Source organism: Dunckerocampus dactyliophorus, chromosome 20 (genome assembly GCF_027744805.1).
Source record: "Dunckerocampus dactyliophorus isolate RoL2022-P2 chromosome 20, RoL_Ddac_1.1, whole genome shotgun sequence".
Taxonomy (NCBI): domain Eukaryota; kingdom Metazoa; phylum Chordata; class Actinopteri; order Syngnathiformes; family Syngnathidae; genus Dunckerocampus; species Dunckerocampus dactyliophorus.
In genome coordinates this window covers 10,816,611-10,829,702 of record NC_072838.1, presented here as the reverse complement: position 1 = coordinate 10,829,702, position 13,092 = coordinate 10,816,611, and the positions used below count along the sequence as shown (strand labels likewise).

At 41.8% G+C, this 13,092-nt stretch overlaps 1 protein-coding gene across 3 annotated transcripts in view; it reads right to left on the bottom strand.

Annotated features, from left to right (window-relative positions):
• Window positions 1–2,693: 2,693 nt before the first annotated feature.
• Window positions 2,694–13,092, bottom strand: part of cpne4b (copine IVb) — a 51,635-nt gene continuing 41,236 nt past the window's right edge. For all 3 annotated transcript variants that reach the window (XM_054764726.1, XM_054764725.1, XM_054764727.1), the window contains 9 exons: window positions 12,747–12,845; window positions 9,778–9,864; window positions 9,276–9,335; window positions 9,016–9,149; window positions 8,845–8,899; window positions 8,665–8,716; window positions 8,095–8,228; window positions 6,911–7,147; window positions 2,694–3,491 (listed from right to left, as the gene is read on the bottom strand). In XM_054764726.1, the coding sequence (XP_054620701.1) occupies window positions 3,360–3,491; window positions 6,911–7,147; window positions 8,095–8,228; window positions 8,665–8,716; window positions 8,845–8,899; window positions 9,016–9,149; window positions 9,276–9,335; window positions 9,778–9,864; window positions 12,747–12,845 (990 nt within the window). In that variant the 3' untranslated portion in view covers window positions 2,694–3,359. The remainder of the gene's footprint in view (window positions 3,492–6,910; window positions 7,148–8,094; window positions 8,229–8,664; window positions 8,717–8,844; window positions 8,900–9,015; window positions 9,150–9,275; window positions 9,336–9,777; window positions 9,865–12,746; window positions 12,846–13,092) is intronic.

Genomic DNA, 13,092 nt, shown 5'->3' with positions numbered 1-13,092 from the left:
TAATCAACATTTAATAGGCTACTGTATAAAAGCTCTCACTGTTTTATAGTCCAATAAGACTTCATGTGAAAGCCCATTTTTAACAGTGAGCGTGACTCTGCTCCACACATTCAGCTCAATACTCTTTCGGGCACAAACAGCACTGCTGAGACTAAACTGTCGTCTGTTGGTTTTGTATTCCTGAAGGCCAGCTTGCAGCTGCTGCAGCTGTGCGGTGTTCTTCAAGTTTGATCCCATGGCTTCAAACATTAACATCACAAGGTCATGTACAGTACTTCTCCTCTATGATGTACTTGCGCATGCTGAACAAAAAAAAAAAAATGTTGAGTCTCCTTGTAAACCAGTCTCAGCACTTATTGATTGACCTAAATGAGACCTTTTTTTGCTCTGTTTCCCATAATAAAGACAATGTAAAGACAGATTACTCTCTTAAGACCTTTTATTTCTTTCAGGATAATTCCACTACAAGCGGCTGCATTGAGCTGAATACTTTTTAGACCAGGGCTGTTCAATAGGCAGCCCTACGGCCAAATAGTAATCCCTCGTTTATTGCGGTTAATTGGTTCCAGACCCGATTGTGATAAGTGAATTTCCATGAAGTAGGATTCCTGATTTATAAATGGAATACTTTGGCAGTTAGAGCAGAGAAAACCTGTTGACGACCTAAATACGTTTTTTTTTTTTTTTTTACTTTATTAGTGCCCTCTGGACATGAAAATAACACCCCTATAGTCACCTTTACACTGGTAATGCCCAATATAGTAGACATAATAAGAGAAAATAACCCATTTAAGACATAAATAAGACTCATGCTTGTGTGTGTTACTATAAATGTGTTCCCTACGGGACTCCAGAGAGAGGCGGACAGGAAGTGATGTCAGGAGTTGAGTTTCAGGTTTGCTAGGTAAAGACCATAAAAGTAGCCTGTGTTTTTATTATTAGGGATTTTTGTGCCTGTTTTGAGATAATTCAAACCTGTAATAAAAGCCTGTTGTTTTGATAAGCCTGATTCTGGAACATTACAGTAACACTACAGTGTAGAATAAACATCTTTGAATGTGTCTTTTGAATGCCTTATATTTCTATTTTACTTCATTTAGCCATTTCTATGCTTGAAAATGCTTAATTTAGGCAAAAAACACTTTTTGGCTAATAATAGTCCGCATTCAACAATGAAAGAGAATTATTTGTTGTTGTTTGCTGTTGTTTTTTATTAAGTTTCCTTGTTAAATTACATTTTTCGACTGTGGTGCAGGCGGATAAAATCGCAGCCGCCGGCCACAAATGGCCCCCGGGCCGCACGTTGGACACCCCTGCAAAATTTTGCTATAAGACATTACAACTTATGTTCCTGTTACTTGTAGCGCTACCCAATAAAAACTATCTATAAATTGTAGTGTTTCGTGTAGAGGGCTAAAGATATACAGTACATTGTTGATACACTGTAAATGTATTTTGACTCTGTGTGATGTGTGTGACCGCACAAAGTCTGTGCAGCTGTATGAAGCCGTGTGCCACATCACCACAGGGCTGTCTGCAAGAGACAAAGAGTTATAACTTCCGTTCTCAGAGGAGCAACGGTTTGCATATTATGCAAATTGCCTGCATATTCAGTGTATTCACAATGTGCTTAGAGACGTGGAGCAGAAGGCGCTGAGACAAACAAATCCAAACAAACTTTATTTCAACCTGTTTTGTGTTGCTCCTTTTAAGACTTTTCACTATATACCTGTCCACATGTACTAGTATAAATACAGGTATTCGGACAGTTTATTACACCCTCAGGTGCTGAAAATGGAGGAGAAATAGAGAGTTAGGGTAGACTTACATTTCTTAGTATGCTGGCGGAGGGCGAGGGGAAAATGTTGGTCAAAATATGTTAAGCTATGGGAACAAAGCATTCAGCTATCCAATAATATAGCCCATTAATAATGAATACATTTTATGTTTACAATATAATTTAAAAAAATTCAAGCAGCAAATTCAATTTAAAAATTCAAGCAGCAAATGTGCTTTGAAGTTATGAGGGACGTTAGATCAATATAATGCACTGTAAGCAGGCTGCCAGTCACAATGATTTATAATACCAATAACGTACTGCAATGGTTATGCGTACTTTTTGGATATGTGCTGGGGGGTGTACAAACTTTATCTACCAAGGGCCGCATACTAAAAATATATTTTTCATTTTGTAAAATAAAGGTAAAATAAATATACTTATTGTTACACCAACCCATCAGATCAAATTCCTCGTATTGTGTGGACTATACCTGGCAATACACCTGATGTTGATCAAAGACAACACTTTGCGTCGGCTTTGTATTGTAGGTGACATTATTATTAGTTATTCATATCAACATTTAAACTTTTTTGCTGTTTATTTCTACAGTGTGCTTCAGCGGGCTGTAAAAGGGCACTTTGGGCACCCCCGGATTTAATTTGATCACCATATCTGTGTGACCTACGACGGCGGGTAGAGAGTTAAATAGTTGAAAAAGTTAAAGTAGCTGTGATAATTCCCATTGCGTTGCTCAGCTCTCCTCGGCTGAGTTCATTAAATACTCCAGTATGAGGCATCTGCGCCTCCCGAGCCTCGCTTTGTGTGTTCATCTGCTTCATTTCTGAGAATTACCCCCACAGTGGGGATTGATTTTACACTTTTAACACACACACACACACAACTACACAAAGTGATAAAAACATAGTAACTTTATTATAACGAACATGCATCCTACAGGGAAAAACAGCTCACACATCAGTGTCTATTACACATACTTAGCTATCCCTGCAAAACTCTATACAATTTAAGATTATTAAGAAACGGTTATAATTATTAAGTTATTTACTGCGCAAAACCTCAAACAGTTCTGTAGAAAAAAACCAAGACAGCTCAGAGTGTCATTGAAATGACAGAAATACTTTATTTCAAAACTAGCAAGCCTCTACAGGGGACTGGATAGCAAAATTATGCATGCATTTATGCAAAACACTAACAGGGGGACTAATATTGGCATGAATACAAAATGCAAAACGCAATTCTGAGGTTACATTTGCTATTTGCGTGTCATCTATGCACTTGCTAGTTCCATAAATAAGGTATAGTGTCATTTCTTTGGGTTGGCCGCATGCTGGTTTAGTAGACTCATTTCTATAAACGTCTGCATGATATACAAGTCATAACGTCATCATGGCCGAACATGCAATAGTCATAATGGGCTCCAGGTCGGTTCACCAGAACAAGCTACGTCTCTGAGCTAGACTAATGTGTTTATATTGTATGTACACAACGCTGTGTGTGTGCAGGTAAGCAATGCACATACGCATTTGAGTGTAAACATGTGTATCGAGTCAGTCCGTCGTCAGGGGCTGAAGGCCCGTGTTGACTCATAGTCCGACATACACTTGGGTTTGATGCCTTTGGCGTTATAGTAATCCACCACCTGGTTTGGGACTTCTGCCAGAACACTCTTCGCCAGGGCAGCTGGGGACGCCTGCCAATACAAAGACAGACACAGAGAGGAAAAGTGAATATGTTAAGACTTACGCATCGCTAGCCATGCGTGACTCTTGCAGGCATGAATTCACTGTTGAGCTCGATGCTGTCATAGGCCGAGCACATTGAGACTGACGTGATCAGACAAGCTTATACGGCAAAGGCAAAAACTTCAACAGTTTGTCCTCTGGGTCTTGGCTCGTGGCGGCACCACCTTACAATACGGTACACGTGAAGGCGCGGGTGTCCAAACTTTCTCCAGGGATGCGAGGGATGCATGCAGAAACACTGAAGGATGCGGAAAATTACTGTAATATCTAACAATATGATGAATCAAAAACTCAGCATTTGCGACAATGCAAATTTGTGGTACATTTTTTTTCCCACATTAGCACATAAAAAAACACGTCATTTACCCTAAGTCGGTAATGTTTTATAAATACACGATAATACGGGTAAAATGTACAGTACACACGTACCAGCTTACAGTTTTTACACATCTATGTCTTTGTGCTTCACTGTTATGATTTTTGCCAAGCGTTGAGATGTCGCATTTTGTCCAGCAGTCCTTCAACGCACCATAGTTGAAACTTCTATATAGTCGTCCCTGGCAATATAGCGTTTTTTTCAAAAATGAATGACTGAATTAATGATCACTGTTTTGTGGTAGACAGTGGTCTATTTTTAGTCAAAACATTGAAATACAAGTGATATGTAGTATTCTGGCCACTAGGCAGCTGTAATGTTACATGGATGACACATCCATCCTTATTACCTCCATTACCCTACCTTGCACTCGACGTAGCCAGCCATGGATGCAGAGTGAAAAAAGGTTCACCTCCCATTCTGTGTGGAAGTGGTAAGTTTGTGGCTTCTTACTTTGTCGTTCTTCCCCACTCCGTTTGAAGCCCTTTCTTAAGTTTAGAAGAAATAAATTTGATGCTAACTGGTTAGGCCGTCGAGAGTCCATTTAGCATAATAGTTGTGCAATCTGGTATAAACATGAATAACAGGAGTGTAATAAATAGTGACTATCTGATCAGCATGCCTCCTGGACGCCTCCCAGGGGAGGTGTCCGAACAGTAGGAGGCCTCGGGGAAGACCCAGGAAACGTTGGAGAGAAAATGTCTCTCAACTGACCTGGGAACGCATGTGGCTCTGCCGGGAGGAGCTGGACGAAGTGGCCGGGTAGAGGGAAATCTGGGCTTCCCTGGTTAGGCTGCCGACCCCGCGACCCGATCTCGGATAAGCGGAAGAAGACGGATGGATGTTTAGTGGATACATGGGTGTTATTTCATGTCTAAGGCGCTCTAATAATGTTAAAAATGATAATTAAATTACGAAAATATTCATTTTATGAACTTTGAATCCTATAAAGTGGAAATTCATTTATCACGGGCGGGTCTGGAACCAGTTAACCTCTATAAACGAGGGATGACGGTGTAACTTTCTTTGATGCTGTGGCACAGCTTAATAAATCCATCTCTCATCTACACATTTTACACTTTAAAATGCAGACATGCAAAACATTTCTGTCCCCTTGGGGGTGCATGGCAGAAAAGAATTGAGAACCACCTTATTGTAAAGTGGTATCCCTGAATGCACGCATGAGAAATTTGGGAAATATTTGGACAATTATGAATGTACCACAAAGGTTTTGAATACCCTTTTTGGAAGCACAGGCTTTTCATTGCGCGCACACAAAAAAACCTCAAAGTCACTGACTTGCTCTCCATCTCATAATAATTCCCAGAGACAATGCGATGTCAAAGTGTGCCCACCCACCCCAACCTCCGCCCCATCTTCCTCCTCCTCTAATTTCCAGCCTCGCTGGCACTCTGCTGCTTCCTACCTGGTACACCCAAACTCTGCCTGTCACACACTTGCTCGGTCGTTTTAATCCCCTTTGAAAAGGGACGACAGAGCAGAAAATCACCTCTCCACCTCTGTCACACACTCCCTTGCTCCCTTTTGTCATTAGCTCCGCTCTCCCGTTGACCCACTCCACCGCCACCGCCGGCCACGCTCCAACCAACCATCCCTTTCCTCCACGCAGACTCTTAACTTCTTTCTTCCTGCGTGTCTATCAATATGTTCAGGTTCATACGTTCCTGTTCACACCCACGTTTCTTGAAGACTCCACCACGCCCACCCATCCACAAGCACGCACATACACACGCTTTCTGTTTGGTTAGAGCGTAATTGGTTGATTTCTCAAGCTGCCACAGAGCAAACTTAGCGTAACAAATCCAGCCAAACAGGCCCTGTCAAAGCCTGACTAAATCAATGCCACTGCACACACAAATACACACAGACAGATCACTGACGTGCTTATTACGCCCACGCGCCGCATTTGGTCCTATAGTACAGCTTGCTGAAAGTGAAGGGAAAGTTGCCAGGAGGAAGGTGTCTTCTCTTTGTTTCATCACTCGATTGTGTTCTATCGTATTTTAATCTGCTCGAGAAGGTTCTAAGGAAGGGGTGTCCAAAGTGTGGCCCGGGTGCCATTTTTGTCTCAGCACGTTGTACAAATAAAATGAATTCATTATTAGTGATAGGTACAGTAGATCCCACTCCAGGACCACCAGCGAAGGGCAAAAAGAAGATGAGGAACTGATATGCCCATACCTTGAGGACGCTTGATGTTTGCCTGCAATTTCAGATCAACATTTACAATAAATGTAACTGTTGTAATTATTAGATTATCTTCAGCTCCAGAACCCTCCGCTTCTCTCTTCAATTGCCATTGTTTACGCACAACACAATCCAGGTTTAAGCCCTAAATATGAGTCTAATATAAAAATACGATCGTCTATTAACTTTTGTTCACCTCGCTGCAAGTATTGAGGACCCGATTGACAGTCGAAGCTAGTGCTTCCGTAGCCAATTGAACTTTTGCGTCTGACGGCACATAGCTATGGTGCATTCAAGGACTGCCAAACAGAGTGAAATCTCAATGCTTGACAAAAAAAAACATTATCAGTGGAATATAATGACTTAAACATGTACAAATTGTGGGCTTTCTAACAGTAGTTCATGTATGCAGTACATTTGGCATGTATTATCACATACAGGTATGTACAGTATCAATTATTACTGAATTGTGGTGAATGAGCTGTGTTTTCTGCGGAACAAATTGCGATTGTTGGCGGAAAAACAAACATTATATTATTAGATATTACACTAGTTTCCATTGTCACCTATAACACAAAGCGAAGCTGTTTTGTTCAGATAGATTAGCATATATTGACCAACACCGGATTGGTTTAATCCTCGTCAGAAAATCTATCAACGTGGCCCCACATGTTTAAATTGTTCTGTATGTAAAAAAGTTGTGCACCCCTGTTGTCAAGTAAACTGATTTGCTACCTAGTGTGGTTCCTATGGAGGTGTCAAAAACTCTATCATACCACCTACATGCTTGAAGTCCTTGAAGGGGACGAACTGCACAATGTCGCGGAGTACTGGCTCGCCCTTGGGGGAACGCAGGATGCCATCATCCCCGTCCAAAATCTGCATGTCCGTGAAGTCGGCGTTGCCCACGCCGACGATGATGACGGACATGGGTAGGTGAGAGGCGTGCACGATGGCCTCTCGCGTGTCGGCCATGTCGGTGATGACGCCGTCTGTCAGGATGAGCAGGATGAAATATTCCTATGGAGTGACAGGGAGGCGTATGTTGGATGAAAGATTTGACTATTTGTAGGAGATTGCAAACTGGAGGCCACGCACCTCGCTTTAAGGCAGCAGAAGCATGTGATTTCTCCCAGCCAATCAGAGGAAAGTTATATTAGGTTAATTCAGTTATAATACTGTACTAGGGGTGTCACAAGAGATTAAAAAGTGACAAGAGTCATCATTTTAAAATAATGTCTCGTGGGCACAAGGCCTGGGAGGATAATAAATTAATTAATTCATCACAGAATAAATGAAAATGAACTTGATCATTTTGCCGGCCTCAATATATCGCCATGTGCATGTCTTGTTTTCCTCGGCTCTCGCCTCCAAACAGGCAGGAAGAGAGTTCACTCTGTGCATTGGTTTCAGCACCTCGGCGCGTTTGTTCCATAGAACAACGGCGTGAGCAGAGTGAGCCCTTTTGTCAGTCAGACAGTCTCTTTGTCTCGATGGGTGGACGCGGGGCCGTTAGCATACACACAGAGTGCGGAAGAGTGTAATCACTGCCAAAATGTTTGGTCACGACTGCACGTTTCTTTCATTTAGTTCACCATTGTCATTACCTTCCTTCATTGATTGGCTGGGAGAAATCACATGGTTCTACTGCTTTATACAAATGCATTTCTTGCCCTATAAAAGCAGTTTGTCAGCCTATTTTGAATAAAACTCTCATCCACCAGAGACCTACAGATTCACCGGGACAAAGACAGAAAGGCATCTTGTATTTTAACATTTTAAATCAATCCTTTCTTTTGATTCCCTCTTGCGCTTCTCCATTTGATCTCTAATCTCTCACTTATTGACGCCTATTCTGCCGCCACTTCTTGTGTGCTTCTGCATCAGGAAAAATCCATGAATAAGCACATCAAGGGGAAAGCAACAGTGCATGTTTTATTTGTATTTGTCCGCGCCCTCTCTCTCACCATGGCCTCTTTGGTGTGCATCTCCTCGGAGGCGGACGAAGCCACTTTCTGGATGATTGGGGCGATATTGGTGGGCCCGTACAGCTGAATCTTGGGAAGGCAATTCTGGTAGGCCTCGACCACGCCTTGGATCCCTACATTTTCCATACATCACATCGATATCAACATGTCAAAGGGTCTTGCACTCGGGAAAGGATTTGTTAAAACAATCCAGTTCTACACTAGAAGGTGACTTGGCATTTTTTTCTTATGCTATAAGACATACAAACCCAAGATGACACATCTTAAGTTCACAGCGAGATAACAGCAATGTGCAGGGAAGAGAACAGAAGCCCATTTCACACATACAGATTAGTGTTATTTTTCTCTGAGTCTTGTAGCCTGAAATACTTGTGCAGAATAGTGTGTGTGCGTGTGTGTGTGCATGTGTGTGTGTGTGAGAGAGAGATACAGGAGGAGAAAAATAGCACTGACAGTCAGAAAGACGGGATACTGTGGAACTATTTCAGTCCTGTGATGCTTGTATCTGAATGAGTCAACAAGAAAATGAAGTGTGTTTGTGTGTCTCACCAGCACATTCAGGGTTGTCTTCATCAAAGTTCACAGCAAAATCATGTGACACCTTCATGCGGGAAGAGAACACAAGGCCTTTTACTGCCGAGCCACAGCAAAGTCAGCGCTACGTCTCATACAATTTGCAGCGACACCGCCGCCTTTCATCTTGAACAACACACACCCACACGTCCGTACCTTGAAGTCAGGCGGTATTAATGCTCCAAAACCGAATGCGGGGAACATTTTATCACTGGAGAGAGTCATTGAAGGGGAAAGAAAGAGAAAAATAGATGAAAGCATGAAGAATTAATGAGTGCGTGTGTGTCACAATGAGGTGAATGATGATGGATGGAGTGCGAGGGCTACCTGTCATAGTCTTGGCAGATCTCCCCCACGGCAACAAGGGCTTTGAGATACTCATTGGGTTGGTAGGGGTGAATGTAATGGAGGGAGCAGCTGTTTCGAGGATCCCCGTTCGAGGCTGTGAAGTCTATTGCCACCTGACACACACACACACACACACACACACACACACACACACACACAAATACTGTATATATAAAACACATCCGCAGCATGAGTGCGCTCAGGCAGATCATTTGGTGGTTAAACTTGACGGAACTTACTGTGAACTGAATTTGACAGCCTCCCATGATATAATCCAAGAAGGAATACATTTTGATGATCTGTCATGAGAAATATGGTTTAAAAATTCAACTATTACTCCACTATATTACCATGAGGGAGAAAGTAGAATGCAAGTGGTGGATGGAGCAGAGCATCAACCAAATTTTCATCCCCTTAAACTAGTTCTTCATTAAGAGAGTTTTTTAAAATTCATTTTATAAATGTTTGTTGTTTGTAGAGGTGTGTTTGTTTATGTTTTCCCCTTTCAACAAACCCCCCCCCCCCCCCCCCAGAAATCTAAGCAATATTACAGTAAATTTCTAAAATCAATATCACTTATTTTTACAGAGTAAAGGGTTGCTATATTAATAAAAAGAGCTGAGCATTGTTATCTTCTGCAACATTTCGGATTTTATTGGATTGCGCAAGTGTGGCGGTGAATGTAACTCTAATATAATAACGATGATGCTACTTGATGTTAGCATAAAGAGTGGACTTTACCTTACAGTGGTTGAGAATGACAATGCCGGAGTTTCTGTAATTCTTCTTTTTCATCTGGTATTTAGGGTTGATGCACTCCCACTGAATCTGGTCAAATAACACGAATAGTACAAAGTATACATGTTATGATAATCAACATGCAAACTGCATGACAAAAATGGACATATGAATGTTCTTACTTATCAAACATGCTGTAATTGACACAATTTTGCTCCCAAAAGGTGCACAAAATGTATCAATCAATATACAGTGGTGTGAAAGAGTGTTTGCCCCCTTCTCGATTTCTTTTTTTTTTTTTTGCATGTTTGTCACACGTAAATGTTTCAGAAAAGCCGCATTTCAGAAAAAGAACATACCAACAGTAAAATATGGTGGTGGTAGTGTGACGGTCTGGGTCTGTTTTGGGACCTGAAAGACTTGCTGTGATAAATGGAACCATGAATTCTGGGTGTCTACCAAAAAATCCTGAAGGAGAATGTCCGTATGTATATGGGTTACGATGCAATATATTTAAAAAGCTGAACGAGTTGATACAGTGTGTAAACGATACAATTTGATTCGATACGACTGTACGGATACATTTGTTGATGTAGACACTAACCTTACATTATTAAAATAAAGAAGCCAATTCTATAAAAGTGGCATTCTTACAGTATTTTCAAATGTGTAAAAGAGCACATCACATCATACAGTTAGAAATCCCTAAGTTTTGCATGTTTATGTTGTTTGTTGCAAGCAGTGACCTGTCCCCACTTTGTTCGACGGTCCTTGAACGCACCATACAACTTTCTCCCACGATGCACAGATAGACTACCATACTGTATTTTCCCCAATTTTCTTTCACCTCATATTTGGTCCCAAATACTGATACCATGTGGGAACGCATAAAAGTAAGGCTCGTACTGGTGGATGGTGGTTCTGTGTTTATTCTGTGCTTTTAATTTGATGTTGTTCTTGTCTTACTTTTACGCAATACATAATAAATAAGATAATAATATAGGCGCTGCTACTATTTACATCCATTCTCGTCTTCAGTCACGGTAGCATGCGCAACAATCCTTTTGCCGGCAGCCGAGGCTCTCGCGTTGTTTAAGAGACACAACCAGTTGCTAGCCTTGCGGTACTCGGTGCGTGTCTCTACAAGTGATTAATCTAAGGATTTGTGACTGATTCTTATCGATCCGGGAGGCTGCTACCGCTCCCTTTGTAAACCGGTCACATCTGTTTATCGTTCACAACCCCAGTCTTAACGATCATTATCGGCAGAAAAATGATACCAGCATGACCCACCGATGTCTCATTTTCATGCCAATATTGTTCGATAATATCAATCGATTCATTATCTGAGATCCCTAATGCTAAGCTATCTGAACATAACATCCAAATCATAGCTTTGTGCTATGGGTGACAAAGCAAATGTCATATCTAATAATAAATCTCATGAATAATGAATTAGGTTTACAATGTGCCAATAAGGCCAGACTTTGGACAACCCTGGTTTAGGACATTGCAAGGAATTGAGGCATTTCTCGGAGAGCACTGACTCAGACCTCAATAAGTATGTCAGAGGAGTTTATGAACAAGGCTGTGGAACATTTGAGATAAAACTGTAATCAGTAAACACTTTTTTGCTGCATTGACAAACTCCACCATGAAAAATGAATAATTTCACTGTCCATGAAACTCATCTGAGAGGGTTCTATTGAATATAAATTTCAACTTTTATTTGTATTTATTAACACTCCCGCGTCCTTCACACTATAAAAAGAACAAGTTCCACACAGATTGCTGTCAGACCAAAGTTCAGCAGCCTGGATTTGTGATGATATGTGGTTGTGTTAGTGTCCGTGGCATTGTGGGTGACTTGCACATCTGGGGAGACATTCTTCATGCTAAAAAAGGACAAGCAGGTTACGGAGCAACATATGCTTCCATCTTTTTTTAGCGAACACTCCTGTTCATGACAGACAACGTTACAAAGTAAAAAAATGGCAACCATTTTCAGAACAACAACATGGGAAAGGATGTAACACCGGGGGTGCTTTTTAAATGGTTTTGCAGTCCTCAAACTCATATTGCATCTAATTGACAATTGGGTGAAGATGGCTCACATTGCGCTGTGTTTGATTACATTTCAGACCTCATCACAACTGCTGGGAAATCAACATCATTTGAATTGCAAGGAAATCACAAAGCAGTGATTGTGAATATGAGTTTCGGTGAGTATAATAAACCGGTGGTCCTCAATAGGTGGACTCCGGGCCATATCTGAACACGGACATCTTTCTATGGGGACTCGACTTAAGCGGGTTCCACTGTGTAACATTTTTGTTTGTCCTTTGCTGTTTTTTCATGAATTTTGCTGCCAAGCTGAATTAGAATGCAGGCAATGTGACAAAAGCGGCCGACCTCGCATGTCGACGTCGACTTAAAGCTTCGGATTTTTTGACGTGAAGTTGTATGACATCCCCATCAGCATTGTAGTCCAATAACAGGGACTTACCCCCCACTTGGTCTCCTAAGTCCACTTCTGGTCAATGTGACGAAGACACTCGCATCTTCTTCCGCTGTGGAACACATACGTAAACAAGATGGCCGCGGCGCTCCGTCGCGGAAGTGGATGCGAGCGTCTTTGTCACATACACATGAACACACAGGTGACAGTGTGCAGGAATACGGCGGGAGACAAATATATAAGCGTTTCATGAGGTCTGATTTCTTTAAGAGGCATTTTTGTGATGCAAATGTTTTAATCTTTTGAACGCATATTGTTTTGAGAAGCCAAACTCTTTACTTAATTGTCCCCAGCAACTAAGTGGAACTACGTTCTTCATCACGGAAATCTGACCAGAACTGGATTTAGGTGGACCGTGTGACTTTTCATTGAAAACCCCTGGTTTCAGGGGTGCATATGCTTTATTTCAAAGGGGTGAAGCTGCTTTCGTGCAATGGTACATTCATTGTCTCACCTGCTTGCCCTCTTGCTCCACCCTCATTTCCTTAAATGTGGTCTGAAACTCCCCGATAAAATCATGCTTTCCATTAGAGTCCCAGTCCCAAACTGTGCACTGAAAAAGACAGAGCCTCCTGTTAGAGCGCAGCTGCAGCATCACCTGATCACACACACACACACACACACACACACACACACAAGAAAATGCCATGTTGAATGATTGATAACGAGGTGTTGGTGGGGGGGCAATAGAGCGGTGAAATATTAATCCGAGGATGCTGAGAGGGAGGTGGCCTGAGAGACAACTTGTTGTGTGTGTGTGTGAGTGTGTGTTTGCGGTGGCATGTTTGTGTGTGGCTCCC